At 52.4% G+C, this 26,158-nt stretch overlaps 1 protein-coding gene across 1 annotated transcript in view; it reads right to left on the bottom strand.

Moving 5' to 3' along the window:
* The window catches only part of LOC142913405 (mutS protein homolog 4-like), a 31,606-nt gene extending 6,266 nt beyond the window's left edge, over nt 1-25,340 (bottom strand). The window contains exons 1-17 of the mRNA XM_076060946.1: nt 24,603-25,340; nt 23,937-24,097; nt 22,329-22,580; nt 20,649-20,845; nt 18,312-18,419; nt 17,206-17,321; nt 16,491-16,664; nt 14,905-15,074; nt 13,704-13,771; nt 12,910-12,984; nt 10,624-10,688; nt 6,302-6,479; nt 5,273-5,401; nt 3,402-3,505; nt 1,984-2,108; nt 1,145-1,345; nt 568-686 (exon numbers count right to left, since the gene is read on the bottom strand). Of these exons, the coding sequence (XP_075917061.1) occupies nt 568-686; nt 1,145-1,345; nt 1,984-2,108; nt 3,402-3,505; nt 5,273-5,401; nt 6,302-6,479; nt 10,624-10,688; nt 12,910-12,984; nt 13,704-13,771; nt 14,905-15,074; nt 16,491-16,664; nt 17,206-17,321; nt 18,312-18,419; nt 20,649-20,845; nt 22,329-22,580; nt 23,937-24,097; nt 24,603-24,607 (2,247 nt within the window). The 5' untranslated portion in view covers nt 24,608-25,340. The remainder of the gene's footprint in view (nt 1-567; nt 687-1,144; nt 1,346-1,983; nt 2,109-3,401; nt 3,506-5,272; nt 5,402-6,301; nt 6,480-10,623; nt 10,689-12,909; nt 12,985-13,703; nt 13,772-14,904; nt 15,075-16,490; nt 16,665-17,205; nt 17,322-18,311; nt 18,420-20,648; nt 20,846-22,328; nt 22,581-23,936; nt 24,098-24,602) is intronic.
* Between the last annotated feature and the right edge of the window lie 818 nt (nt 25,341-26,158).

The following is a 26,158-nucleotide window of genomic DNA, read 5'->3' as shown; positions in this document are numbered from 1 at the left end:
TCACCCACCCACTCACACACCCACCCACCCACTCACCCACCCTCTCACTCAACCACCCACTCACTCTCTCACACACCCAACCAACCACTCACCCACCCACTCACACACCCACCCACTCACACACCCAACCAACCACTCACCCACCCACTCACCCACCCACTCACCAACCCACTCACCCACCTACCCAACCACTCACCCACCCACTCACCCACCCAACCACTCACCCACCCACTCACTCACCCACCCACTCACACACCCACCCACCCACTCACCCACCCTCTCACTCAACCACCCACTCACTCTCTCACACACCCAACCAACCACTCACCCACCCACTCACACACCCACCCACTCACCCACCCAACCACTCACCCACCCACTCACTCACCCACCCACTCACACACCCACCCACCCACTCACCCACCCTCTCACTCAACCACCCACTCACTCTCTCACACACCCAACCAACCACTCACCCACCCACTCACACACCCAACCAACCACTCACCCACCCACTCACCCACCCACCCACCCACTCACCCACCCACCCTCTCACTCCCCACCCACCTCTCTCATCTCGATGGTGAAGGTGGAGGAGAGTGGCTGGATGTCGTCGTCCACACCGATGCGAGTGAAGATCTGATCAGCGATCCTCACGCAGGCAAAGTCGGCTGGCACGAAGCAACCTGAAGCAGTGGTAGCACCCAAACACTCACTCACTTACTTACTCACCTACTCACTCACTCACTCAAACACTCACTCACTCACTTACTCACCTACTCACTCACTCAAACACTCACTCACTTACTTACTCACCTACTCACTCACTCAAACACTCACTCACTTACTTACTCACCTACTCACTCACTCACTCAAACACTCACTCACTCACTCACCTACTCACTCACTCAAACACTCACTCACTCACTTACTCACCTACTCACTCACTCAAACACTCACTCACTTACTTACTCACCTACTCACTCACCAACTCACTCACTCACTCACCCACCCACTCACTCACCAACTCACTCACTCACTCACCAACCAACTCACTCACCAACTCACCCACCCACTCACCAACTCACTCACTCACTCACCCACCCACTCACTCACTCACCAACTCACCCCCCCACCCACTCACCGATCTGTGCCATCACCTGGCAGAGTGCCACCTGTCTCAGCAGCGTGGACTTGCCGCTGTTGTTGGGCCCCGTGACAATGAGGAAGTTGGAGGCGTCCGACAGGAAGACGTCGTTAGGCACCAGCGGCCAGCCCAGCACCCGCTCCAGGATGGGGTGGCGAGCCCCTTTGAGGGCCAGCGTGTCAGAGAATTCCGGACGGACTGCAGCTCACCACAGACAGTGGGGGGGGAGGTCACGGGAGGTCACGGGGGTGAAGGTCATGGGGGTGGAGGTCAAGGGGGGGAGGTCACGGGGGGGAGGTCATGGGGGGGAGGAGTCAAGGGGGGGAGGTCGCGGGGTAGAGGTCACAGGGCGGAGGTCACGGGGGCGGAGGTCATGGTGGCAGAGGTCACACGGGGAGGTCACAGGGGTGAAGGTCACGGGGGCGGAGGTCATGGGGGCGGAGGTCACGGGGGGAGGTCACGGGGGGTGAAGGCCACTCACTCACTCATCCACTCACTCACTCACTCCCTCACTCACTCACCCACCCACTCACTCACCCACCCACCCACTCACTCACTCCCTCACTCACCCACTCACCCACTCACTCACTCACTCACCCACCCACCCACTCACTCACTCCCTCACTCACCCACTTACCCACTCACTCACCCACCCACCCACTCACTCACTCACTCACCCACCCACCCACCCACTCACTCACTCACCCACCCACTCACTCACTCACCCACCCACCTACTCACCCACTCACCCACTCACTCACCCACCGACTCACTCACCCACCCATCCACTCACCCACTCACTCACCCACTCACTCACCCACCCACCCACCGCGTACCGGACTTGGTGAGCGTGGTGCGGTGAGCAAATGCCAGCAGCATGTCCACCATGGACACTGCGTCAGCAAGCTTGTAGAGACACACAATGTCCTCCCGGATCTCCGCAAACAGCTTAGACAACACCCTGGGCACGGAGACAGAGCGGGGGTCACCCCCCCCCCCCCCCCCCCCAAAGGGTGTTGTGTAAAGAGTAGTGTACAGTAGTGTATAGTGTGCATAGTGTAGTGTACAGTAGAGTATAGTGTAGTGTATAGTGTAGTGCATAGTGTAGTGTAGTAGTGTACAGTAGTGTATAGTGTAGTGTATAGTGTAATGTATAGTGTAGTGTAGTAGTGTACAGTAGTGTATAGTGTGGTGTATAGTAGTATAGTGTAGTGTATAGTGTAGTGTATACTGTAGTGTATAGTGTAGTGCATAGTGTAGTGTATAGTGTAGTGTACAGTAGTGTATAGTGTAGTGTATAGTGTAGTGCATAGTGTAGTGTACAGTAGAATATAATGTAGGGTATAGTGTAGTGTAGAGTGTAGTGTATAGTGTAGTGTATAGTGTAGTGCATAGTAGTGTATAGTGTAGTGTATAGTGTAGTGTATAGTGTAGTGTAGTAGTGTACAGTAGTGTATAGTGTAGTGTATAGTGTAGTGCATAGTGTAATGTATAGTGTAGTGTATAGTGTAGTGTAGTAGTGTACAGTAGTGTATAGTGTAGTGTATAGTGTAGTGTATAGTGTAGTGTATAGTAGTGTATAATGTAGTGTATAGTGTAGTGTATAGTGTAGTGCATAGTGTAGTGTATAGTAGTGTATAGTGTAGTGTATAGTGTAGTGTATAGTGTAGTGTATATTGTAGTGTATAGTGTAGTGTATAGTGTAGTGTATAGTAGTGTAGTGTATAGTGTAGTGTATGGTGTAGTGTATAGTGTAGTGTATAGTGTAGTGTATAGAAGTGTAGTGTATAGTAGTGTAGTGCATAGTGCAGTGTATATTGTAGTGTGTAGTAGTGTAGTGTATAGTGTAGTGTATAGTAGTGGTGTATAGTGTAGTGTATAGTGTAGTGTATAGTGTAGTGTATAGTGTAGTGTATAGTAGTGTATAGTGTAGTGTATAGTGTAGTGTATAGTAATGTATAGTGTAGTGTATAGTGTAGTGTATAGTAGTGTATAATGTAGTGTATAGTGTAGTGTATAGTGTAGTGTATAGTAGTATAGTGTAGTGTATAGTGTAGTGTATAGTAGTGTATAGTGTAGTGTATAGTGTAGTGTGTAGTGTAGTGTATAGTGTAGTGTATAGTGTAGTGTATAGTAGTACAGGGCATAGCCAGGGGGTTCCTCTGCAACCCCCACAGGTAGAAGCGGCAGTGAGTCAAGGAACAGATGGAGATTAGTCCACCACACTCTGCCTGGGGTAGGGGTGTTCCCTCACACGTTGGACATGAGGTAGATCTCCTCCACGGCCTCTTGGCTGCGGCAGTTCAGCCTCATGAGGTCCATGGTGGTGTAGCTGAGAAGGTTCCCACGTTTGCTTACCTGGTGAGTGAGGGGTGTTGAGTGGTGAGTGAGGGGTGGTGAGTGGTGAGTGAGGGGTGTGGTGAGTGGTGAGTGAGGGGTGGTGAGGGGTGGTGAGTGAGGGGTGGTGAGTGGTGAGTGAGGGGTGGTGAGTGGTGAGTGAGGGGTGGTGAGTGGTGAGTGAGGGGTGGTGAGTGGTGAGTGAGGGGTGGTGAGTGGTGAGTGGTGAGTGAGGGTGGTGAGTGGTGAGTGAGGGGTGGTGAGTGGTGAGTGAGGGGTGGTGAGTGGTGAGTGAGGGGTGGTGAGTGGTGAGTGGTGAGTGAGGGTGGTGAGTGGTGAGGGTGGTGAGTGGTGAGTGGTGGGGTGAGTGGTGGTGAGTGGTGAGTGGGGGGTGGTGAGTGATGAGTGAGTGGTGGTGAGTGGTGAGTGAGGGGTGGTGAGTGGTGAGTGATGAGTGAGTGGTGAGTGAGGGGTGGTGAGTGGTGAGTGAGGGGTGGTGAGGGGTGAGTGAGGGGTGTGGTGAGTGGTGGGGTGAGGGGTGAGACTCACACGTAGACACATAGACTCACACATAGACTCACACATATACACATAGACTCACACATAGACTCATAGACTCACACATAGACTCACACATAGACTCACACATAAACTCACACGTAGACACACACATAGACACATAGACTCACACATAGACACATAGACTCACACGTAGACTCACACACAGATACACATAGACTCATAGACTCACACATAGACTCACACGTAGACACATAGACTCACACATAGACTCACACATAGACTCACACGTAGACACATAGACTCAAACATAGACTCATAGACTCACACATAGACTCACACGTAGACACATAGACTCACACATAGACACACACATAGACACATAGACTCACACATAGACACATAGACTCACACATAGACACAGACCCACACGTAGACACATAGACTCACACATAGACTCACACATAGACACATAGACTCACACAAAGACACATAGACTTACACATAGACGCAGACTCACACATAGCCTCACACCTAGACACATAGACTCACACGTAGACACAGACTCACACATAGTCTCACACCTAGACACATAGACTCACACATAGACACAGACTCACACATAGACACAGACTCACACTTAGACACATAGACTCACACATAGACACAGACTCACACCTATACACATAGACTCACACCTAGACACAGACTCACACCTATACACATAGACTCACACATAGACTCTGGGTCTATGAGTGGTGAGTCTGTGAGTGGTGAGTCTATGAGTGGTGAGTCTGAGTCTCTGTGTGATGAGTCTATGGGTCTCTGCGTGGTGAGTCTGTGGGTCTCTATGTGATGAGTTTATGGGTCTCTGTGTGGTGAGTCTATGGGTCTCTGTGTGATGAGTCTCTGGGTCTCTGTGTGATGAGTCTATGGGTCTCTGTGTGATGAGTCTATGGGTCTCTGTGTGAGTCTATGAGTCTCTGTGTGGTGAGTCTGTGGGTCTCTGTGCGATGAGTCTATGGGTCTCTGTGCAATGAGTCTATGGGTCTCTGTGTGATGAGTCTATGGGTCTCTGTGTGATGAGTCTATGGGTCTTTGTGTGATGAGTCTATGGGTCTCTATGTGATGAGTCTATGAGTCTCTGTGTGGTGAGTCTGTGGGTCTCTGTGCGATGAGTCTATGGGTTTCTGTGCGATGAGTCTATGGGTCTCTGTGCGATGAGTCTATGAGTCTGTGTGGTGAGTCTGTGAGTCTCTGTGCGTTGACCTTGATGAAGACCTCTGGCAGACGCTGTTCGGGCTGCAGGGAGTGAGCGGACGTCTGGATGTAAAAGCCACGCACGGCGCTGTAGCTCATGGACATGGGCAGGTTATGAATCTCGGAGAGCTGTTTGATGATCTCTGGGAGAGAGAGAATGGGCAGGTTGTGAATCTCGGAGAGCTGTTTAATGATCTCTGGGAGAGAGAGAATGGGCAGGTTGTGAATCACGGAGAGCTGTTTGATGATCTCTGGGAGAGAGAGAATGGGCAGGTTGTGAATCACGGAGAGCTGTTTGATGATCTCTGAGAGAGAGAATGGGCAGGTTGTGAATCACGGAGAGCTGTTTGATGATCTCTGGGAGAGAGAATGGGCAGGTTGTGAATCACGGAGAGCTGTTTGATGATCTCTGAGAGACAGAATGGGCAGGTTGTGAATCACGGAGAGCTGTTTGATGATCTCTGGGAGAGAGAGAATGGGCAGGTTGTGAATCTCGGAGAGCTGTTTGATGATATCTGGGAGAGAGAGAATGGGCAGGTTGTGAATCTCGGAGAGCTGTTTGATGATCTCTGCGAGAGAGAATGGGCAAGTTGTGAATCTCGGAGAGCTGTTTGATGATCTCTGGGAGAGAGAGAATGGGCAGATTGTGAATCACGGAGAGCTGTTTGTTGATCTCTGGGAGAGAGAGAATGGGCAGGTTGTGAATCACAGAGAGCTGTTTGATGATCTCTGGGAGAGAGAGAGTGGGCAGGTTGTGAATCACGGAGAGCTGTTTGTTGGTCTCTGAGAGAGAGAGATTGGGCAGGGGAGAGAGGGGGAAGAGTGGGGGAGAAAGGAGGAGAGGGGGGGGAAGATGATGGTGGAACCCACGACCTCCTGCATACCAGGCGAGGTACTTGACATCTCGCAGCCACCGTGATGATGACGATGATGAGAGAGACACGCAAACTCCAAACGTACAGCAGCAGGCGGTAGAGAGAGAGAGGAAGAGGGAGATACAAAGACGGCCGGGGAGGGCTACGGGTGGGTGAGCGGTGCCGTGCCTTCGATGTCTCCGACGGCCTCGGAGAGGATGCGCCGAGTGAGGTCCAGGAAGCCGTTGAGGCCGGGGCGCACGACGTGGCAGCGCCGTGTCCTGGCCGAGAGGAGGTTGCCCTTGCGGAAGGGCAAATCGTCGGTCAGCACCGTGCGCAGCTTGCCCAGGATCGCAGGGAACCTGGCACGGGGACAGCGGGGGAGGAGACGCGGTGGGGGTTGTGGTGTCGCCGCCGCCATCGACGCCGCCACCGTCGCCGACAACAACGACGACGACGACAACCGCCGTTCGCCACTAAGTGGCGGTGACATCACCACGACGCTTGTGCCAGGCCATGTGCACTTCGAGGCCATGTGAAGTGGCACGAAGGTCATGAGGCAGACCCGGGTGCCAGGGGGGGACTGACTAAGATGACTGAGATGACTGGCTGATGCACCCGCTGTGCCCCCTACTGTGCCAACCCGCTGTGCTTTAGCCACGCGGCGCTCCGCTCGTTGTTGTGAGTGTCGCTCCTCCGCCCTCCGTTGTTGTTGGAGGGCGACTGCCTCCAACTGCCCAGTAGCGTCCTTCACGAGCCTCCTCCACAGAGGCCGATCTTGACACCGCTGGTACCAGTCATCGGCAAGTCCACTCAGCTCCACGTCCTCCTGTACCACGTCACTCCATCTTCTCTAGCCCCCTCGATCCGGCTGAACAAAAGCTGTTTCGGCATGTGATGGCTGGGCATGCGGGCTACATGGCCCAGCCAACGCAGTGTTGCCTGCCGGAGGAGCTCACCGATGGGACCTTGCCCAGATCTTTCAAGGATTTGTGAGCTCCTCACACAATCCAGCCAGGTTAAACCCAGGATGGATCGTAGACAGGCCAGCCTAAATGTTTCTAACCAGCAAAGATGTTCCATTAGGGGGGTCCACGTTTCACAGGCATAGAGAAGGGAGGGAATGACTGTGGCCGAGAAGACCTGAAGCTTAGTGCGGAGCGACAGACCAGGTAGCTTCCACACAGCATTACGCAACCGATGAAAAGATAATGCCGCTTGACCGAATCCGAGTGCTGTTAAACCGGAGCCGGTCATGAGCACACTGCCCAGGTATGGGAAACTCTCCACTCTCCCCACAACTATCCCATCACCAATTGGAAGTTGTTGGGGTGGAGTGTCCGATGGCACAAAATACCCAGGCAAGTGCTTAGTTTCAGTGGGTAAGGCTCCACCTCTTAGTGGCAAGCTCCAGGTTCAGCAGCAGTGCCTCCAACTCCTCCTCTGAGTGAGCAGCAATTCCCAGATCATCGGCATACATTACATAGTTGAACAATCGGGAGCCATCCCTTGACCGCACCCGGGCATCGATCAGCCTCCCATTCTATCTGTACCAGATGGGAATTCCTCCGGTACAGCTACTGAAGACTTCACGAACTACGTGGTCAAAATAGATGTTTAATAATGTGGGAGCCAGAGGACATCCCTGTCGCACCTCAAGGTGTACAGGGAATGGCTCCGACTCCCGGCCACGTAGTTTTGCCTGGGCCCGCTCACTATCATGAAGGTCCTTAATGATCATGAGCAGAGGGTCAGGGACTTCGAAAGCACGAAGAACAACCCAGAGCCCAGGCCTACTGATGGTGTCATAGGCCTTGACCAGGTCAATAAAGCGGAGATGTAGGTCTTGTTGGAATTCCCTACACCTATACTGTAGCAGACAGACAGAAAATATGACATGTGCAGGAACGCCTTTTCCTGAAACCGCATTGGGGTTCCGCATGCCTCTCCTAAGCGTGCCTTGCAAGGCGATGTTGAATAATCCTTGCCAGGACCTTTCCCGGCACACTGAGGAGTGAGATACCCCTGTAGTTGTTACAGTCTGTGCGGTCCCCCTTCTTAAAGAGGGGGACCACCAGGACATTCTTCCAATCCTGCAGAACCCATCCAGTGGTCCAGACTGTTGTTATGATGTCATGTAGGGCAGTTTGTGCAGAAACGCCACCCTTCCTCAGCATTTTGCTTGGGAGATCGTCTCTACCCGGTGCCTTTCCTGGTCTCAGACTCTGGATTGCCTTCAGTACTTCCTCAACAGATGGCACCTCAGCCAGCCACTCACAGGGGGTGACTTCTTCCAATATTTGAGGCACCGCAGCCTCAGTAGTGTCATCCCCACTTTGGTCCACGATGTTTTCCAGGTTGAGGGATTTTTCCTCCCCCAGGACCTCACAGAAATGCTCAGCAAATATGCAAACCTGTTCCTCGGGGTCGGAGATTGGGTCACTGTTCTTTCCCCTAATGATGGTAATAGGTGTGGCGCTGCAGGTTATATTTTTTTATGGAGTTAAAGAGCGATTTGTGATCGCGGGCCATTGAGGCAGACTCCATCTCCTCAGCAACCCGCGACCACCACCCATCCTTGCAAGCACCTCACGGCTCTCCATACCTCCGAGCAAAGGTTACGGTAAGCCTCCTCATTCTCCGACGTGGGATGCTGTAGGCTATGAGAGTGGGCCTGTCGCTTTTTCTCAGCCAGCCTGAGCACCTCCACTGTCAGCCAAGGTCTCTGGGGAGGTCTGGACCGTGTACCCAAAGCAGCCATTGCAGCTGCATGAGCCACAGTCCTAAATCTCGCCCATTGTCCCTCGACATCAGGAGGAGTGGGGGACGATGCCAACCCCAGCCACAGTGAGACCAGGCCACTATGGGTTTAAATGGGGTCCTGGGTGTACACCCACCACCGGAGTGGAAGAATGGCAGGCGCATCTTACAGATGACTAGTCGATGGTCAGTGGGCAGATCAGTACCACGGTAGGTCCTGGTGTCAAGGACATGGGCCCGCATTCGCTGTTCCGTCACTATGACATCCAGTAGATGGCCTTGCTTAGACCCGGCATGCATCCATGATGTTGTGTGGATGCGCCGATGCCGGAACAGCGTGTTGGTAATTATAAGCCCATGGGCTGCACAAGAATCTAGCAACCTCCTGCCGTTGTTATTGAGCTGATCTGGCTCATGCCTTCCAATCACTCCAGACCAGGTGTCAGCATCATGACCAACTCGGGCATTGAAGTCACCCAACAAGATGACTCTATCCCGAGGGTCCACTTTAGCTAGCACCTGTGACAGGAGGTTATAGGAGGCATCTGACTTATCAGCCTTGCCTGCATCCTTCCACGGATGTTCATCTTCGGTGGGGGCATAACTAACCACGACCACCACTCCTCACCTCCGGTTGATGGGAAGGCGAGCTCAAAAAGTAGCCTGGGGCTTACAGCTTCCCACACCTCACCACCACGCTCCCACGCCCCCTTCATTATTTTGTTTAGAAAAAGAGCCACTCCCAGTTGTTTGGTAGTCTCCTCCCCTGAGTAGAAGACTGTCCACCCCTCACGGTGGCAGGAGCCAGAGCCGGTCCACCGGACCTCCTGATTACCACAGAGATCCAGGCGGTACCGGTCCAGCTCCCGACAGAGAAGTGGCAACCTCTCCTCCGCAGTGAGCATTCGAACATTCTACGAGGCCATCCGTAGTGGCTTTTCATTGTTAAAGGAGGAGCCCCGAGCGGAAGGATTCAGTCTCCTGGCTCCGCCAAATGGGGTTTGGCCAGGAGACATCATAGATGCCTATCCCCCCGGGGCCTCCGGCACAAGCTTATTAATAAAAATTTTCATTCATGGTTTGGTGATAATTAATTGAACGTGGATGGGTTACCAGCCCCTCGCACCCATCCAGAGCCCCCAATTGGCTGCTGTGGTGGCTACAAACGTCATGAAGGGAAAAGCCAAAAATCTAAATAGGCCCTCCCCCCATGGCACTGCCCACCACAGCGTTGCCATCCGGCACCAACGAGGAGGTAGGGGGTTGTTTTTGCCACCGTCACAACCCCCACCATCACCACCATCACCCTCACCACCGTCACCACCATCACCACCATCACCACCACCACCCACACCACCATCCCCACTACCACCACCACAATCACCTCCACCACCGTCACCACCGTCACCACCGTCACCACCACCCCCACCACCACCCACACCACCACCCCCACCACCACTACCACCGTCACCACCATCACCCCCACCACCACCCACACCTCCACCCCCACCACCACCGTCACCACCCCCACCATCACCACCACCTCCTTCACCACCCACACCCCCACCACCACCACCTCCTCCACCACCATCACCCCCACCACCACCACCCCCACCACCACCCACACCCCCACCACCACCACCTCCTCCACCACCATCACCCCCACCACCGTCACCACAGTCACCACCATCACCACCACCACCCCCACCACCACCCCCACCACCACCAGCCTGGTCTCCTCGTCACCTGCAGTCCAACAGGGAGCTCTGGTAGGCTGTCAGCAGTGGAGTCTTGCAGGGGCTGAGCGCTCGCTGGGAACACAGCAGGGGAGAGATAGGTGAGGGTGACACCTGCACCTGTCACTCACCACTCACCACCTCACCACTCACCCCACCACCCACCTCACCACGCACCACCTCACCACTCTACTCACCACTCAACTCACCTCACCCTTCACTCAACACTCACCCACCCCTCACCAACCCCTCACCTCACCACTCACCACCTCACCACTCACCTCACCACCCACCTCACCACTCACCTCACCACGCACCTCACCACTCACCTCACCACTCACCTCACCACTCACCTCACCACCCACCTCACCACTCACCTCACTACTCACCTCACCACTCACCTCACCACCCAACTCACCACGCACCACCTCACCACTCACCTCACCACCCAACTCACCACCCACCACCTCACCACTCACCACCCAACTCACCACGCACCACCTCACCACTCAACTCACCTCACCCTTCACTCAACACTCACCCACCCCTCACCAACCCCTCACCTCACCACTCACCTCACCTGCCACTCACCCTACCTGTGGGTGTTGTGGAGGCACCCCCAGTGGCAGCTGTCTCTGTGTGTGAGTCTGCTGTTGTCTAGGGGCACCCCCAGTGGCAGCTGTCTCTGTGTGTGAGTCTGCTGTGGCCTAGGGGCACCCCCAGTGGCAGCTGTCTCTGTGTGTGAGTCTGCTGTTGCCAGGGGCACCCCCAGTGGCAGCTTAATGATAATGATAGTGATGATAGTGATGATAGTGATTAACGATAATTAGTGATGACAGTGATTAATAATAATTAGTGATGATAGTGATTAACAATAATTAGTGATGATAGTGATTAACAATAATTAGTGATGATAGTGATTAACAATAATTTGTGATGACAGTGATTAATAATAATAATTAGTGATGATAGTGATCAACAATAATTAGTGATGATAGTGATCAACAATAATTAGTGATGATAGTGATTAACAATAATTCGTGATGATAGTGATTAACAATAATTAGTGATGACAGTGATCAATAATAATTAGTGATGATAGTGATCAACAATAATTAGTGATGACAGTGATCAACAATAATTAGTGATGATAGCGATTAACAATAATTAGTGATGATAGTGATTAACAATAATTAGTGATGATAGTGATTAATAATAATTAGTGATGATGGTGATCAACAATAATTAGTGATGATAGTGATTAATAATAATTAGTGATGATGGTGATCAACAATAATTAGTGATGACAGTGATCAATAATAATTAGTGATGATAGTGATTAACAATAATTAGTGATGATAGTGATTAATGATAATTAGTGATGATAGTGATCAACAATAATTAGTGGTGATAGTGATCAATAATAATTAGTGATGATAGTGATTAACAATAATTAGTGATGATAGTGATTAATGATAATTAGTGATGATAGTGATTAACGATAATTAGTGATGACAGTGATTAACAATAATTAGTGATGATAGTGATTAACAATAATTAGTGATGACAGTGATTAATAATAATTAGTGATGATAGTGATTAATAATAATGTGTGATGACAGTGATTAACGATAATTAGTGATGATAGTGATTAATAATAATTAGTGATGATAGTGATTAACAACAATTAGTGATGACAGTGATGAATAATAATTAGGGATGATAGTGATTAATAATAATTAGTGATGATAGTGATCAACAATAATTAGTAATGATAGTGATTAACAATAATTAGTGATGATAGTGATTAACAATAATTAGTGATGATAGTGATTAACAATAATTAGTGATGATAGTGATTAATAATAATTGGTGATGATAGTGATTAACAATAATTAGTGATGACAGTGATCAATAATAATTTGTGATGATAGTGATTAACAATAATTAGTGATGATAGTGATTCATAATAATTAGTGATGATAGTGATTAACAATAATTAGTGATGATAGTGATTAACAATAATTAGTGATGATAGTGAATAGCGATAATTAGTGATGATGGGTGATCAACAATAATTAGTGATGACAGTGATCAATAATAATTAGTGATGACAGTGATCAACAATAATTAGTGATGATAGTGATTAACAATAATTAGTGATGATTGTGATTAACAATAATTAGTGATGATAGTGATTAACAATAATTAGTGATGACAGTGATTAATGATAACTAGTGATCATAGCGATGAACAATAATTAGTGATGACAGTGATCTTGGGCAGGCGATGTAACCTGCAGTGGAGACACCAACTCCAGGACATGCTTGAGGTGGATGGCGTAGTTGATCTTAGACTCAGCAGTTCTCAACTGGAACAGGGTAGATGGATAGACAGATACATAGATACATTTTGATTTAAAGCTTTCGTGACTGCAGGGATTAATATTCTTGGTTCTTTCGGTAAAGTCACCACGTAGAAAGGGAAACTATAAAATAATAAAAATATAAAACAATAAAATTATCACGAAGTTTCGACTGCAACACGAGCAATCATCATCAAGGTGTGAAAACCACAGCAAGAAAATGTTATTCTTTTATATTTATATTATTTCCCTTCTACGTGACTTTACCGAATATAGATAGATACATGTAGAGATAAATATAGACAAATAAATAGATCACTAAATAGCCTCTCTCTCTACATCACGGGTGGGGAACCTTTTTTCTACCAAGGGCCATTTGGATATTTACAACATCATTCGCGGGCCATACAAAATTGATCAACTTAAAAATTAGCCCGTTATATCTGGTCAAACGTTTAATTAACTCGCCCCTAATGTGATGGGCTGGAACTGCTTCTCTTTGGCGAGGCGTTTGGTGATGTTAGCCGGTATTGACGATGTTGTTGCTACTCACAACTGCTCTTCCAGGATTGCTCTACCTAGATTTATTGAATTTCGAGTCCCGCCTGCGGTTGCCTTGGCAGGGCCAGAGGCTGGACGTTCCCCACACCTGTTTAACGTGATGAAGGGGTACTGTGTGGTGCTGAGCGAGGTGATGCTGATGATGATTAAAGTGATCATCTCACCGTCTCTGTCTTAGGGATTTGAATCAGCATTGAGAGCAGGTGGTCTACATCCAGAAACTGACTGATAGCTGCACACACATACACACAGACATCACACATATACACACAGACACACACACACACAGACATACACAACAACAACAACCGCCATTCGCCACTAAGTGGCGGTGACGTCACCACGACGCTTGTGCCAGGCCATGTGCACCTTGAGGCCACGTGAAGTGTCGAACGCCCACCGGCAGGAGGTCACGGGGCAGACCCAGGTGCCACGGGTCGACTGACTGAGATGACTGGCTGATGCACCACCTGTGCCCCCTACTGTGCCAACCTGCTGTGCTTTAGCCACCCGGCGCTCCGCTCATTGTTGTGAGCGTCGCTCCTCCGCCCTCCGTTGTTGTTGGAGGGCGACTGCTTCCAACTGCCCAGTAGCGTCCTTCACGAGCCTCCTCCACAGAGGCCGATCTTGACACCACTGGTACCAGTCATCGGCAAGTCCACTCAGCTCCACGTCCTCCTGTACCACATCACTCCATCTCTTATCTAGCACGAGCAGCATCCGTTTAGCCCCCTCGATCCGGCCGAACAAAATCTGTTTGGGCATGTGGTGATTGGGCATGCGGGCTACATGGCCCAGCCAATGCAGTCTTGCCTGCCGGAGGAGCTCACCGATGGGACTTTGTCCAGATTTTTCGAGGATTTGTGAGCTCCTTACACAATCCAGCCTGGTTAAACCCAGGATTGATCGTAGGCAGGCCAGCCTAAATATTTCTAACCGGCGAAGATGTTCCATTTGGGGGGTCCACGTTTCACAAGCGTAGAGAAGGGAGGGAAGACCCGAAGCTTCGTGCGGAGCGACAGACCAGGTAACTTCCACACAGCGTTACGCAACCGATGAAAAGACATTGCCGCTCGACTGATTCGGAGTGCGATCTTTGCTGTTAAACCGGAGCCGGTCATGAGCGCACTGCCCAGGTATGGGAAACTCTCCACTCGCTCCACAACTGCCCCATCACCCACCCACCCACTCACCCACCCACATACCCACTCACCCACCCACGCAACCACTCACTCACCCACTCACCCACCCACCCACTCACTCACCCACTCACGCACTCACTCACCCACTCACGCACCCACTCACCCGCCCACCCACATACCCACCCACCCACTCAGCCACCCACCCACTAACCCACCCACCCACCGGCCTGCACTCTATAGAAGTTGTCTTCCTGCATCAGCTCATCCACACAGTCGAGACGGCCTCTGAGCGTCTCTTCGTCCACCAGCGGCTCGTGGATGTTGGCTCTGAGCCGGCGCGCTCCTCCACGCGTCCTCGTGTAGTTGAGCACCCCGAATAGCGAGTGGGAGCTCCTGGGTGCACGCTCGCACGCACACACACACGCACACACACGGGTGGAGGAGGGTCACACACACACACACACCAACACACACCCACACACACTCATACCACACTCGAACCCACACATACACGCACACACACCAACACACACACACACTACCACACTCGCACCCACACACACCCCCACACACACCAACACACACCAACACACACACTAACACACACACACCAACACAAACCACAAAACAACAACAACCGCCATTCGCCACTAAGTGGCGGTGACATCACCACGATGCTTGTGCCAGGCTATGTGCACCCTGAGGCCACGTGAAGTGTCGAACACCCGCTGGCAGGAGGTCACGGGGCAGACCCAGGTGCCACGGGTCGACTGACTGAGATGACTGGCTGATGCACCACCTGTGCCCCCTACTGTGGCAACCTGCTGTGCTTTAGCCACCCGGCGCTCCGCTCGTTGTTGTGAGCGTCGCTACTCCGCCCTCCGTTGTTGTTGGAGGCCGACTGCCTCCAACTGCCCAGTAGCATCCTTCACGAGCCTCCTCCACAGAGGCCGATCTTGACACCGCTGGTACCAGTCATCGGCAAGTCCACTCAGCTCCACGTCCTCCTGTACCACATCACTCCATCTCTTCTCTAGCCCGTGCCGCACCCATTTAGCCCCCTCAATCCGGCCGAACAAAAGCTGTTTCGGCATGCGGTGGCTGGGCATGGGGGTTGCATGACCTATCCGAGGGGCCACTCTATCCCGAGGGGCCACTTTAGCCAGCACCTGTGACAGGAGGTCATAGAAGGCATCTGACTCATCGGCTTTGCCTGCATCCCTCCACGGATGTTCATCTTCGGTGGGGGCATAAGTAACCACGACCACCATTCCTCGCCTCGGGTTGATGGGAAGGCGAGCCCAAAGTAGCCTGGGGCTTACAGCTTCCCACACCTCACCGCCACGCTCCCACGCCCCCTTCATTCTTTTGTTCAAAAGAAGAACCACTCCCTGTTGTTTGGCAGTCTGCTGCCCCGAGTAGAGGACTGTCCACCCCTCATGGTGGCAGGAGCCAGAGCCGGTCCACCGGACCTCCTGAATGCCACATAGATCCAGGCGGTACCGGTCCAGCTCCCGACAGAGGAGTGGCAGCCTCTCCTCCGCAGTGAGCGTTCGAACATTCCACGTGGCCACCCGTAGTGGTTTTTCGTTGTTTCTGGAGGAGCCCCGAGGGTAGATATTCAATCTCCTGGCTCCACACACAACCACACACACCACACACACCCACACACCCACACACCCACACCACACCAACACCCACACACACACACCACACACACCAACACACACACCAACACACACACACCAACACACAGAAGGGGGAGTGGCTATCCCCGCTAGCGAGGGAGGAGGAGGAGGCATCGTCTACCGAGGGTCGTGGGAGTTGCGCAGCAGCTCCAGGTTGGCGGACGTGGTGCCGTCGATCATGGCGGTGCGCTCACTGCCGCAGAAGGAGACGCGCACGGAGGCCGGGGCGAGCACCACGCCCTGGATGAACTCCACATACTGCAGCAGCGCCGCCAGCGAAGCCAGGCAGTAGTATCTGGGGGTGGTGGGCAGGGGCGAGGGTGAGTGGGAGGGTGAGAGGGGGGTGGGTGAGTGGATGGGTGAGTGGGTGGATGAGTGGATGGGTGAGTGGATGGGTGGGTGGGTGAGTGAGTGGGTAACCCTAACCCTAACCACTCCATCTCTTCTCTAGCCCGTACCGTGCCCATTTAGCCCCCTCGATGCGGCCGAACAAAAGCTGTTTGGGCATGCGGTGGCTGGGCATGCAGGCTACATGGCCCAGCCAACGCAGCCTTACCTGCCGGAGGAGCTCACCGGTGAGCTCCTCACCCACTCACCCACACACTCACCCATAGACCCACACACTCACCCACACACTCACCCACACACTCACCCACACACTCACCCACACAATCACCCACAAACTCACCCACATACCCACACACTCACCCACACACTCACTCACCCACTCACCCACCCACTCACCCACCCACACACACACCCATAGACCCACACACTCACTCACCCACCCACTCACCCGCACACACCCACACACTCACCCACACACACCCACTCACTTCCCCTGCACGTCCATGAGCACGGTGGCCATGTGGGGCACGCAGAGCCTTCGCACGGCGTCCATGCCCCGCTCCTCGTTGAAGTATTTCCTCAGCACCGTGGTCACGTGGGCCTCCTGCACACGCACTCACCACGAGGTGGCAGCACCCACTGTGGTGCGTCTGTGGGTCTCTGTGTGATGAGTCTATGGGTCTCTGTGTGGTGAGTCTATGGGTCTCTGTGTGGTGAGTCTGTGGGTCTCTGTGTGATGAGTCTATGGGTCTCTATGTGATGAGTCTATGGGTCTCTGTGTGATGAGTCTGTGGGTCTCTGTGTGATGAGTCTATGGGTCTCTGTGTGATGAGTCTATGGGTCTCTGCGTGATGAGTCTATGGGTCTCTGCGTGATGAGTCTATAGGTCTCTGTGTGGTCTGTGGGTCTCTGTGTGGTGAGTCTATAGGTCTGTATGTGATGAGTCTATGGGTCTCTGCGTGGTGAGTCTATGGGACTCTATGTGGTGAGTCTATGGGTCTCTGTGTGGTGAGTCTATGGGTCTCTGTGTGGTGAGTCTAGGAGTCTCTGTGTGATGAGTCTATGGCTCTCTGTGTGATGAGTCTATGGGTCTCTGTGTGATGAGTCTATAGGTCTCTGTGTGATGAGTCTATGGGTCTCTGCGTGATGAGTCTATGGGTCTCTGTGTGGTGAGTCTATGGGTCTCTGTGTGGTGAGTCTATGGCTCTCTGTGTGATGAGTCTATGGGTCTCTGCGTGATGAGTCTATGGGTCTCTGTGTGATGAGTCTATGGGTCTCTGTGTGATGAGTCTATGGGTCTGTATGTGATGAGTCTATGGGTCTCTGCGTGATGAGTCTAGGAGTCTCCGTGTGCTGAGTCTATAGGTCTCTCTGTGATGAGTCTATGGGTCTCTGTGTGATGAGTCTATGGGTCTCTGTGTGATGAGTCTATGGCTCTCTGTGTGATGAGTCTATGGCTCTCTGTGTGATGAGTCTATGGGTCTCTGTGTGATGAGTCTATGGCTCTCTGTGTGATGAGTCTAGGAGTCTCTGTGTGATGAGTCTAGGAGTCTCCGCGTGGTGAGTAGTGGCGATGCCGTCCGTGCGTGCTCACAGGGAAGTAGTCCCTCAGCAGGGTGAACATTTTGCTGGCGTTTGGGTTGCAGGCCGTGTGGGGCATCACCACCTCCAGTGGGCGTAGCACCTGCAGCTTGGTGATCGCCTGAACAAGCAGCAGCAGCAGCAGCGCCAGCAACGAGAACAACAGGCTGAGGTGCAGCAGGAGGAAGTCACGGGACAGACCCAGGTGCAGTGGGTTGACTGCTGTGCCAGGCTAGGTGCACCAGGAGGAGGTCACGGGACAGACCCAGGTGCAGTGGGTTGACTGCTGTGCCAGGCTAGGTGCACCAGGAGGAGGTCACGGGACAGGCCCAGGTGCAGTGGGTTGACTGCTGTGCCAGGCTAGGTGCACCAGGAGGAGGTCACGGGACAGACCCAGGTGCAGTGGGTTGACTGCTGTGCCAGGCTAGGTGCACCAGGAGGAGGTCACGGGACAGACCCAGGTGCAGTGCGTTGACTCCTGTGCCAGGCTAGGTGCACCAGGAGGAGGTCACGGGACAGACCCAGGTGCAGTGGGTTGACTGCTGTGCCAGGCTAGGTGCACCAGGAGGAGGTCACGGGACAGACCCAGGTGCAGTGCGTTGACTCCTGTGCCAGTCTAGGTGCACCAGGAGGAGGTCACGGGACAGATCCAGGTGCAGTGCGTTGACTCCTGTGCCAGGCTAGGTGCACCAGCAGGAGGTCACGGGACAGACCCAGGTGCAGTGGGTTGACTGCTGTGCCAGGCTAGGTGCACCAGGAGGAGCTCACGGGACAGACCCAGGTGCAGTGCGTTGACTCCTGTGCCAGGCTAGGTGCACCAGGAGGAGGTCACGGGACAGACCCAGGTGCAGTGGGTTGACTGCTGTGCCAGGCTAGGTGCACCAGGAGGAGGTCACGGGACAGACCCAGGTGCAGTGGGTTGACTGCTGTGCCAGGCTAGGTGCACCAGGAGGAGGTCACGGGACAGACCCAGGTGCAGTGCGTTGACTCCTGTGCCAGGCTAGGTGCACCAGGAGGAGGTCACGGGACAGACCCACGTGCAGTGCGTTGACTCCTGTGCCAGGCTAGGTGCACCAGGAGGAGGTCACGGGACAGACCCAGGTGCAGTGGGTTGACTGCTGTGCCAGGCTAGGTGCACCAGGAGGAGGTCACGGGACAGACCCAGGTGCAGTGGGTTGACTGCTGTGCCAGGCTAGGTGCACCAGGAGGAGGTCACGGGACAGACACAGGTGCAGTGGGTTGACTGCTGTGCCAAGCTAGGTGCATGAGGTAAGGTAAAATAAAAAAAACTAGTGTTTAATAGTTTAAGACTAACCTAACCTGTCAATGTATATATACTGCATACCGTCAGAATAACGACACGCACACATTGGCACGTAGCTACTTACGTGGCTACGGGGCCCCGCACTTTCAAGGGCCCCGCGCTAAACGCTTTCAAGCGATCAATTCCGGTTCGGTGATTCCGCTCTCTTACCAGAGTACGAAACCGCCCTTCAGCTTTTACGAACGGCCGAGTGTGTTGAAGGTTCAGTTTCAGTTTTCAGTTTATTTTGGGTATAGCCCTGTGAGCCATCCGGCTCTTGAATCGGAGTGCAACCGCAACAAACCAACAAAAACACGAGCAAGAAAAGCATCAAATTTTGACTTAAAGCTTCCGTGACTGCAGTGGTTCATATTCTTAGCTCTTTCGGTAAAGTCACGTTAAAGGGAAATAATAAAATAATAAGCACAGAGACAATTTAAACCGAGAAGATGGATTCTGGCTTAGCAATCATTGGAAGGATTTGATAAACCATTTCAGGTCTTAATTGATTGTTCACGCTTACGGTGGCATTCAGACAGCATACATTAATTTTTCGTCTCCCCCCTCCTCTTTTCAGAACATAGATGGACTCGTCCTTCTAAATAAACTGTCAAATCGCTGCCCGTGGTGCTAACGTTTTATAAATAAATAAATGCACCGTTTAAAAATAAATACATAAATGCAAACCGACACACCTGATGACGACTGTTTGTGTTATGGTCGAAATGTCGTGAGAATTTTTATTGTTTTATATATATTTTATTATTTTATTGTTTCCCTTCAACGCGACTTTACCGAAAGAGCTAAGAATATTAATTACTGCAGTCACGAAAGCTTTAAATCAAAACAACCACAGCCACAAGCAAACTTAGGTTAGAGATGCGTCGCATTATCCGGCCGTACGGCAAGTGACAAAAATGACAATCGCTATACCGCGCAGGTGAAGAATGTGCGTGTTTTAGTTTTTAATTCAGGGCCCGCTTCATAACACGCACTGCACGGGGGGGGGCCCTTTATGTTCGTGCACGGAGAGAGAAGGAGGCTGACCTTGACGTAGGGCTGGCTGTCGGGGAACTGACACAGGACCAGCTCGGGGCAGCGCAGGTCGATGCTGGCCAGGCCGACCTCGCCCCGAGCGATACCTCGGCCCTCTGCCAACGCCACCACCACCGACCTCGCCTCCACCTCCTCCTCCTCGTCGTCGTCGCCGGCGTCGGCGTCGTCAGTCGTGGAGAACGAGGTCGCTGCGGGGCCACAAGAGAGACGGGGTGCTGCCTCCTATCGTGAGTCGATGAACGGTGGTGAGTCTACGGGTCTCTGTGTGAGTCTACGGGTCTCTGTGTGAGTCTACGGGGCTCTGTGTGTGAGTCTACGGGTCTCTGTGTGAGTCTATGGGTCTCTGTGTGAGTCTACGGGTCTCTGTGTGAGTCTACGGGGCTCTGTGTGTGAGTCTACGGGTCTCTGTGTGAGTCTATGGGTCTCTGTGTGTGAGTCTACGGGTCTCTGTGTGAGTCTATGGGTCTCTGTGTGTGAGTCTACGGGTCTCTGTCTGAGTCTATGGGTTTTTGTGTCAGTCTATGGGTCTCTGTGTGAGTCTATGGGTCTCTGTGTGATTCTACGGGTCTCTGTGTGAGTCTATGGGTCTCTGTGTGAGTCTACGGGTCTCTGTGCGAGTCTACGGGTCTCTGTGTGAGTCTATGAAGGGTGGTGAGTCTATGGGTCTCTGTGTGAGTATATGGGTCTCTGTGTGAGTTTACGGGTCTCTGTGTGAGTCTATGTGTCTCTGTGTGAGTCTATGGGCCTCTGTGCGAGTCTACGGGTCTCTGTGTGAGTCTATGAAGGGTGGTGAGTCTATGGGTTTCTGTGTGAGTCTGTGGGTCTCTGTGTGAGTCTATGGGTTTCTGTGTGAGTCTATGGGTCTCTGTGTGAGTCTACAGGTATCTGTGTGAGTCTATGGGTTTCTGTGTGAGTCTATGGGTCTCTGTGTGAGTCTATGGGTCTCTGTGCGAGTCTACGGGTCTCTGTGTGAGTCTATGAAGGGTGGTGAGTCTATGGGTCTCTGTGTGAGTCTATGGGTCTCTGTGTGAGTTTACGGGTCTCTGTGTGAGTCTATGTGTCTCTGTGTGAGTCTATGGGTCTCTGTGCGAGTCTACGGGTCTCTGTGTGAGTCTATGAAGGGTGGTGAGTCTATGGGTTTCTGTGTGAGTCTGTGGGTCTCTGTGTGAGTCTATGGGTTTCTGTGTGAGTCTATGGGTCTCTGTGTGAGTCTGCAGGTATCTGTGTGAGTCTATGGGTTTCTGTGTGAGTCTATGGGTCTCTGTGTGAGTCTATGGGTCTCTGTGTGAGTCTACGGGTCTCTGTGTGAGTCTATGGGTTTCTGTGTGAGTCTATGGGTTTCTGTGTGAGTCTACGGGTCTCTGTGTGAGTCTATGGGTTTATGTGTGAGTCTACGGGTCTCTGTGTGAGTCTACGGGACTCTGTGTGAGTCTACGGGTCTCTGTGTGAGTCTACGGGTCTCTGTGTGAGTCAATGGGTATCTGTGTGAGTCTATGGGTCTCTGTGCGAGTCTACGGGTCTCTGTGTGAGTCTATGAAGGGTGGCGAGTCTATGGGTCTCTGTGTGAGTCTATGAAGGGTGGTGAGTCTACGGGTCTCTGTGCGAGTCTATGGGTTTCTGTGTGAGTCTACGGGTCTCTGTGTGAGTCTACGGGTCTCTGTGCGAGTCTACCGGTGGACGTGGTGGCCCTGCTGCTGCTGCTGCCGGGCGCATGCCGCTGGCGTTGCCGCCGCGAGCCGCCTGGCGCCGCACGGAACCGGGAAGAGGGGAGGGGCGCCCGCTGGGCCCAGGAGGAGAAGCCTGGCATCACCACGGTGGGAGCATCACCGCAGCCGCCACCGCCACCACCGCCGCGGGCCCTGCCGCCGCCGCTGGTGGTTGTGGCGGTGTCGGCGTTGCCGCTCCGGTCGGCCAATCCCGACTCTGGGAACAAGAGAAACGGGGGGGGGGGGGGGGGCGGACGGAGACTTAATTAAAGCGGTCCGTTTTCTTCGGGGCTCCTCGCGCTCACGGCCCTGTTACAACGCGGCACGGGGGGAGCGCGATGGCACCAGAAGGCCGACATCGTTCAAGAGAGAGGCTTCACCAAAAACAGAAGCGAGAGAGCTTGCATTCTTCGACAGCTGGCGAGGAACGACGCCTCCCTCTCGTCTCCCCCCCCCACCGCCCACCAACCCCAGCGAGGTCTTGTGCGAAATCCTGTTCGGCAGGATTAACGGTGCTCCCCTTTGACAAGACCCTAGCGGAGGGAGCGAGCTGATTTTCTAAAGGGAGGGGGGGGAGAGGCTGCGTAGGGCCACACATTCGCTCGACGCAACATCACAGAACGGTGCCCGGAATGGAAAGCCGTGGGCTTGTCGGGGCCTTAATGCTCCGCAGGGAGCGGAGAGCAGCCAGATGCAATCTGTTCCTTAAACCTGTCGTGACCACAGGAATTCATGTTGTTGAGTTATTTCGGCAAAAACTCACATAGGTACGAAAACATTTTAATGGATCACGACGTTTGGATCGCGACACAAGCAACCGTCACCAGGTGTGAAACGAACACAGCAGGTGGACCGCCGATGTAGGAGCTGACGTAGGAGCAGTCCACGTGACCTCACCAAAAGAACCAAAGGATATGGAGCAAGAGGAGCCAAAGTACGGTAATCCATCAACATCAAAATAATCCGCGGAGAGGCGTCATCCCCCTCAGGGGCGGAGCCAGGATTTTCAGCCCGGGGTGACATTCAACAAATGTTAACTTCAAGAATGATTAGAGATTTCGATTTAAAGCTTTCATGACTGCAAGGATTCATCTTCTTTGGTTCTTGCGGTAAAGTCACCACGTAGAATGAGAATAAAATAATAAAACAATAAAAGTCTCACGACGTTTCGGCCACAGCACAAGTGGCCTTCTTCAGGTTTAAAGGGACAGACCTGTTGGGACGACAGGTGGCCTGAAGAAGACCACCTGCGTTGCGGCCGAAACGTCGTGAGAATTTTATTGTTTTATTTTATTATTTTATTCTCATTCTACGTGGTGGTGACTTTACCGAAAGAACCAAAGAAGATGATTAGAGAGTCAGGCTTGTTGAACCAGACGCCATCGGTTTGGCGACACGCTCTGACGGTGCAGTTACACGAAGTCCGCCGGACCGAGTGTCGTGCACTTACACGCACAATGTTTCAGATTTTTCGATTTTTTATTTTTTTTCGGGGGTGACAATTGTCTAACCCTGTCACCCCCCCCCCGCCCCCTGGCTCCGCCGCTGATTGCCTTCCTGCACTCTCTCCGACCTTGCATCCTGGAGTGGCGTGCCGCGGGCGTGGAGCTGAGCAAAGACGAGGAGGCGGAGGTGGAGGCGGTGGTGCTGTGTAGCTTGGCTCTGGTCTTTGTGCGCCGGGGAGGAGAATCCAGCAGTAGGCCAAACGAGTACTTGGGACCCTTCGTGGACATCCTGCAACCAAGCCTGGGGGTGAGCGAGATGTTGACTACCTCACCTGGTATACAGCAAGAGGTCGTGTGTTCCACCACCATCATCATCATCATCACGGTGGCTAGGAGATGTTGACTACCTCGCCTGGTATACAGCAGGAGGTTGTGGGTTCCACCATCATCATCATCACGGTGGCTAGAAGATGTTGACTACCTCACCTGGTATACAGCAGGAGGTCGTGGGTTCCACCATCATCATCATCACGGTGGCTAGATGTTGACTACCTCGCCTGGTATACAACAGGTCGTGGGTTCCACCACCACCATCAATATCATCACGGTGGCTAGGTGATGTTAACTACCTCGCCTGGTATACAGGAGGTCGTGGGTTCCACCACCATCATCATCATCACGGTGGCTAGGAGATGTTAACGCCTGAGCCTGGCAGTGATTAGGAAGCTTGGGGAATATTCAAATCTGTGCGAGGGGCTTAACGCTGCTCAAACGATGAGGATCTGCGAGATTACCTCATCCGATTTCAAAAGAGCGGATCACCTGTCAGACACACACACAGACATCACACACACACACAAGACACACACAGACATCACACACACACAAGACACACACAGACATCACACAGACATCACACACACACAATACACACACAGACATCACACACAGGCACACACAGACATCACACACACACACAAAAGACTCACACAGATATCACACACACAAAAGACTCACACAGACATCACACACACATCACACACACACAGACACACACAAGACACACACAGACATCACACGCACACAGCCATCACACACACACACAGACATCACAAACACACAAGACACACACACAGACATCACACACACAAGACACACACAGACACACACACACAGACATTACACAAGACACACACAGACATCACACACATCATACACACAGACATCACACACAGACATCACACACACAGACACACACAAGACACACACAGACATCACATACACACAGCCATCACACACACACACAAGACACACAGACATCACACACACATCACACACACACAGACGCACACAAGACACACACAGACATCACACACACACAGCCATCACACACAAGACACACACAGACATCACACACACAACAGACACACAAGACACACACAGACATCACACACACACAAAGACATCACACACACACGACACACACACAGACATCACACACACACACAGACATCACACACACGACACACATAGAGACATCACACACAGACATCACACACACACAGACATCACACACACACAAGACACACACAGACATCACACACACATCACACACACAAGACACACAGATATCACACACAAAGACCCCCCGTACAGCCTTAACAATCTGTAGGGGCGAGTGCTGTAAGCGAGTAGCAGCACCTATAAGGGCCGGCACTGTGGCACACGAGGGGGTGGGTGGCCAGCACCACGCCCGACCGCCTTTGTCTCCCCCAGTGGTGATGTTTACTACACACACCACCACACCAGGTACTCATTTGAGGCTGAGTCGACCTAGGGGAGGCCCAGGACCGGTTCAGAGAATCGTAGCGCGGCGTAGCGCTAACCACTACACTACCGCTCCCCACATACACACACACAGACACACACAGAGACACACACATCACACACGGAGACACACACATCACACACAGAGACACACACATCACACACAGAGACACACACACAGAGACACACAGAGACACGCACACAGAGACACACACCACACACAGAGACACACACAGAGACACACACGGAGACACACACAGAGACACACACCACACAGAGACACACACACATCACACACAGAGACACACACCACACAGAGACACACACACAGAGACACACACGTACACACACGTACACACATAGACACACACAGACACACACCACACACAGATACACACATACGTACACACACGTACACACACAGAGACAGACACACACAGACACACACACAGAGACACACACAGACACACACAGAGACACACACAGACACACACACAGACACACACGTACACACACACAGACA

Source organism: Petromyzon marinus, unplaced genomic scaffold (genome assembly GCF_048934315.1).
Source record: "Petromyzon marinus isolate PM22_M1 ecotype Great Lakes invasive population unplaced genomic scaffold, UKy_Petmar_22M1.pri1.0 PM_G_Scaffold_25, whole genome shotgun sequence".
Lineage (NCBI taxonomy): Eukaryota > Metazoa > Chordata > Hyperoartia > Petromyzontiformes > Petromyzontidae > Petromyzon > Petromyzon marinus.
This window is presented reverse-complemented; position numbering and strand designations above follow the sequence as displayed.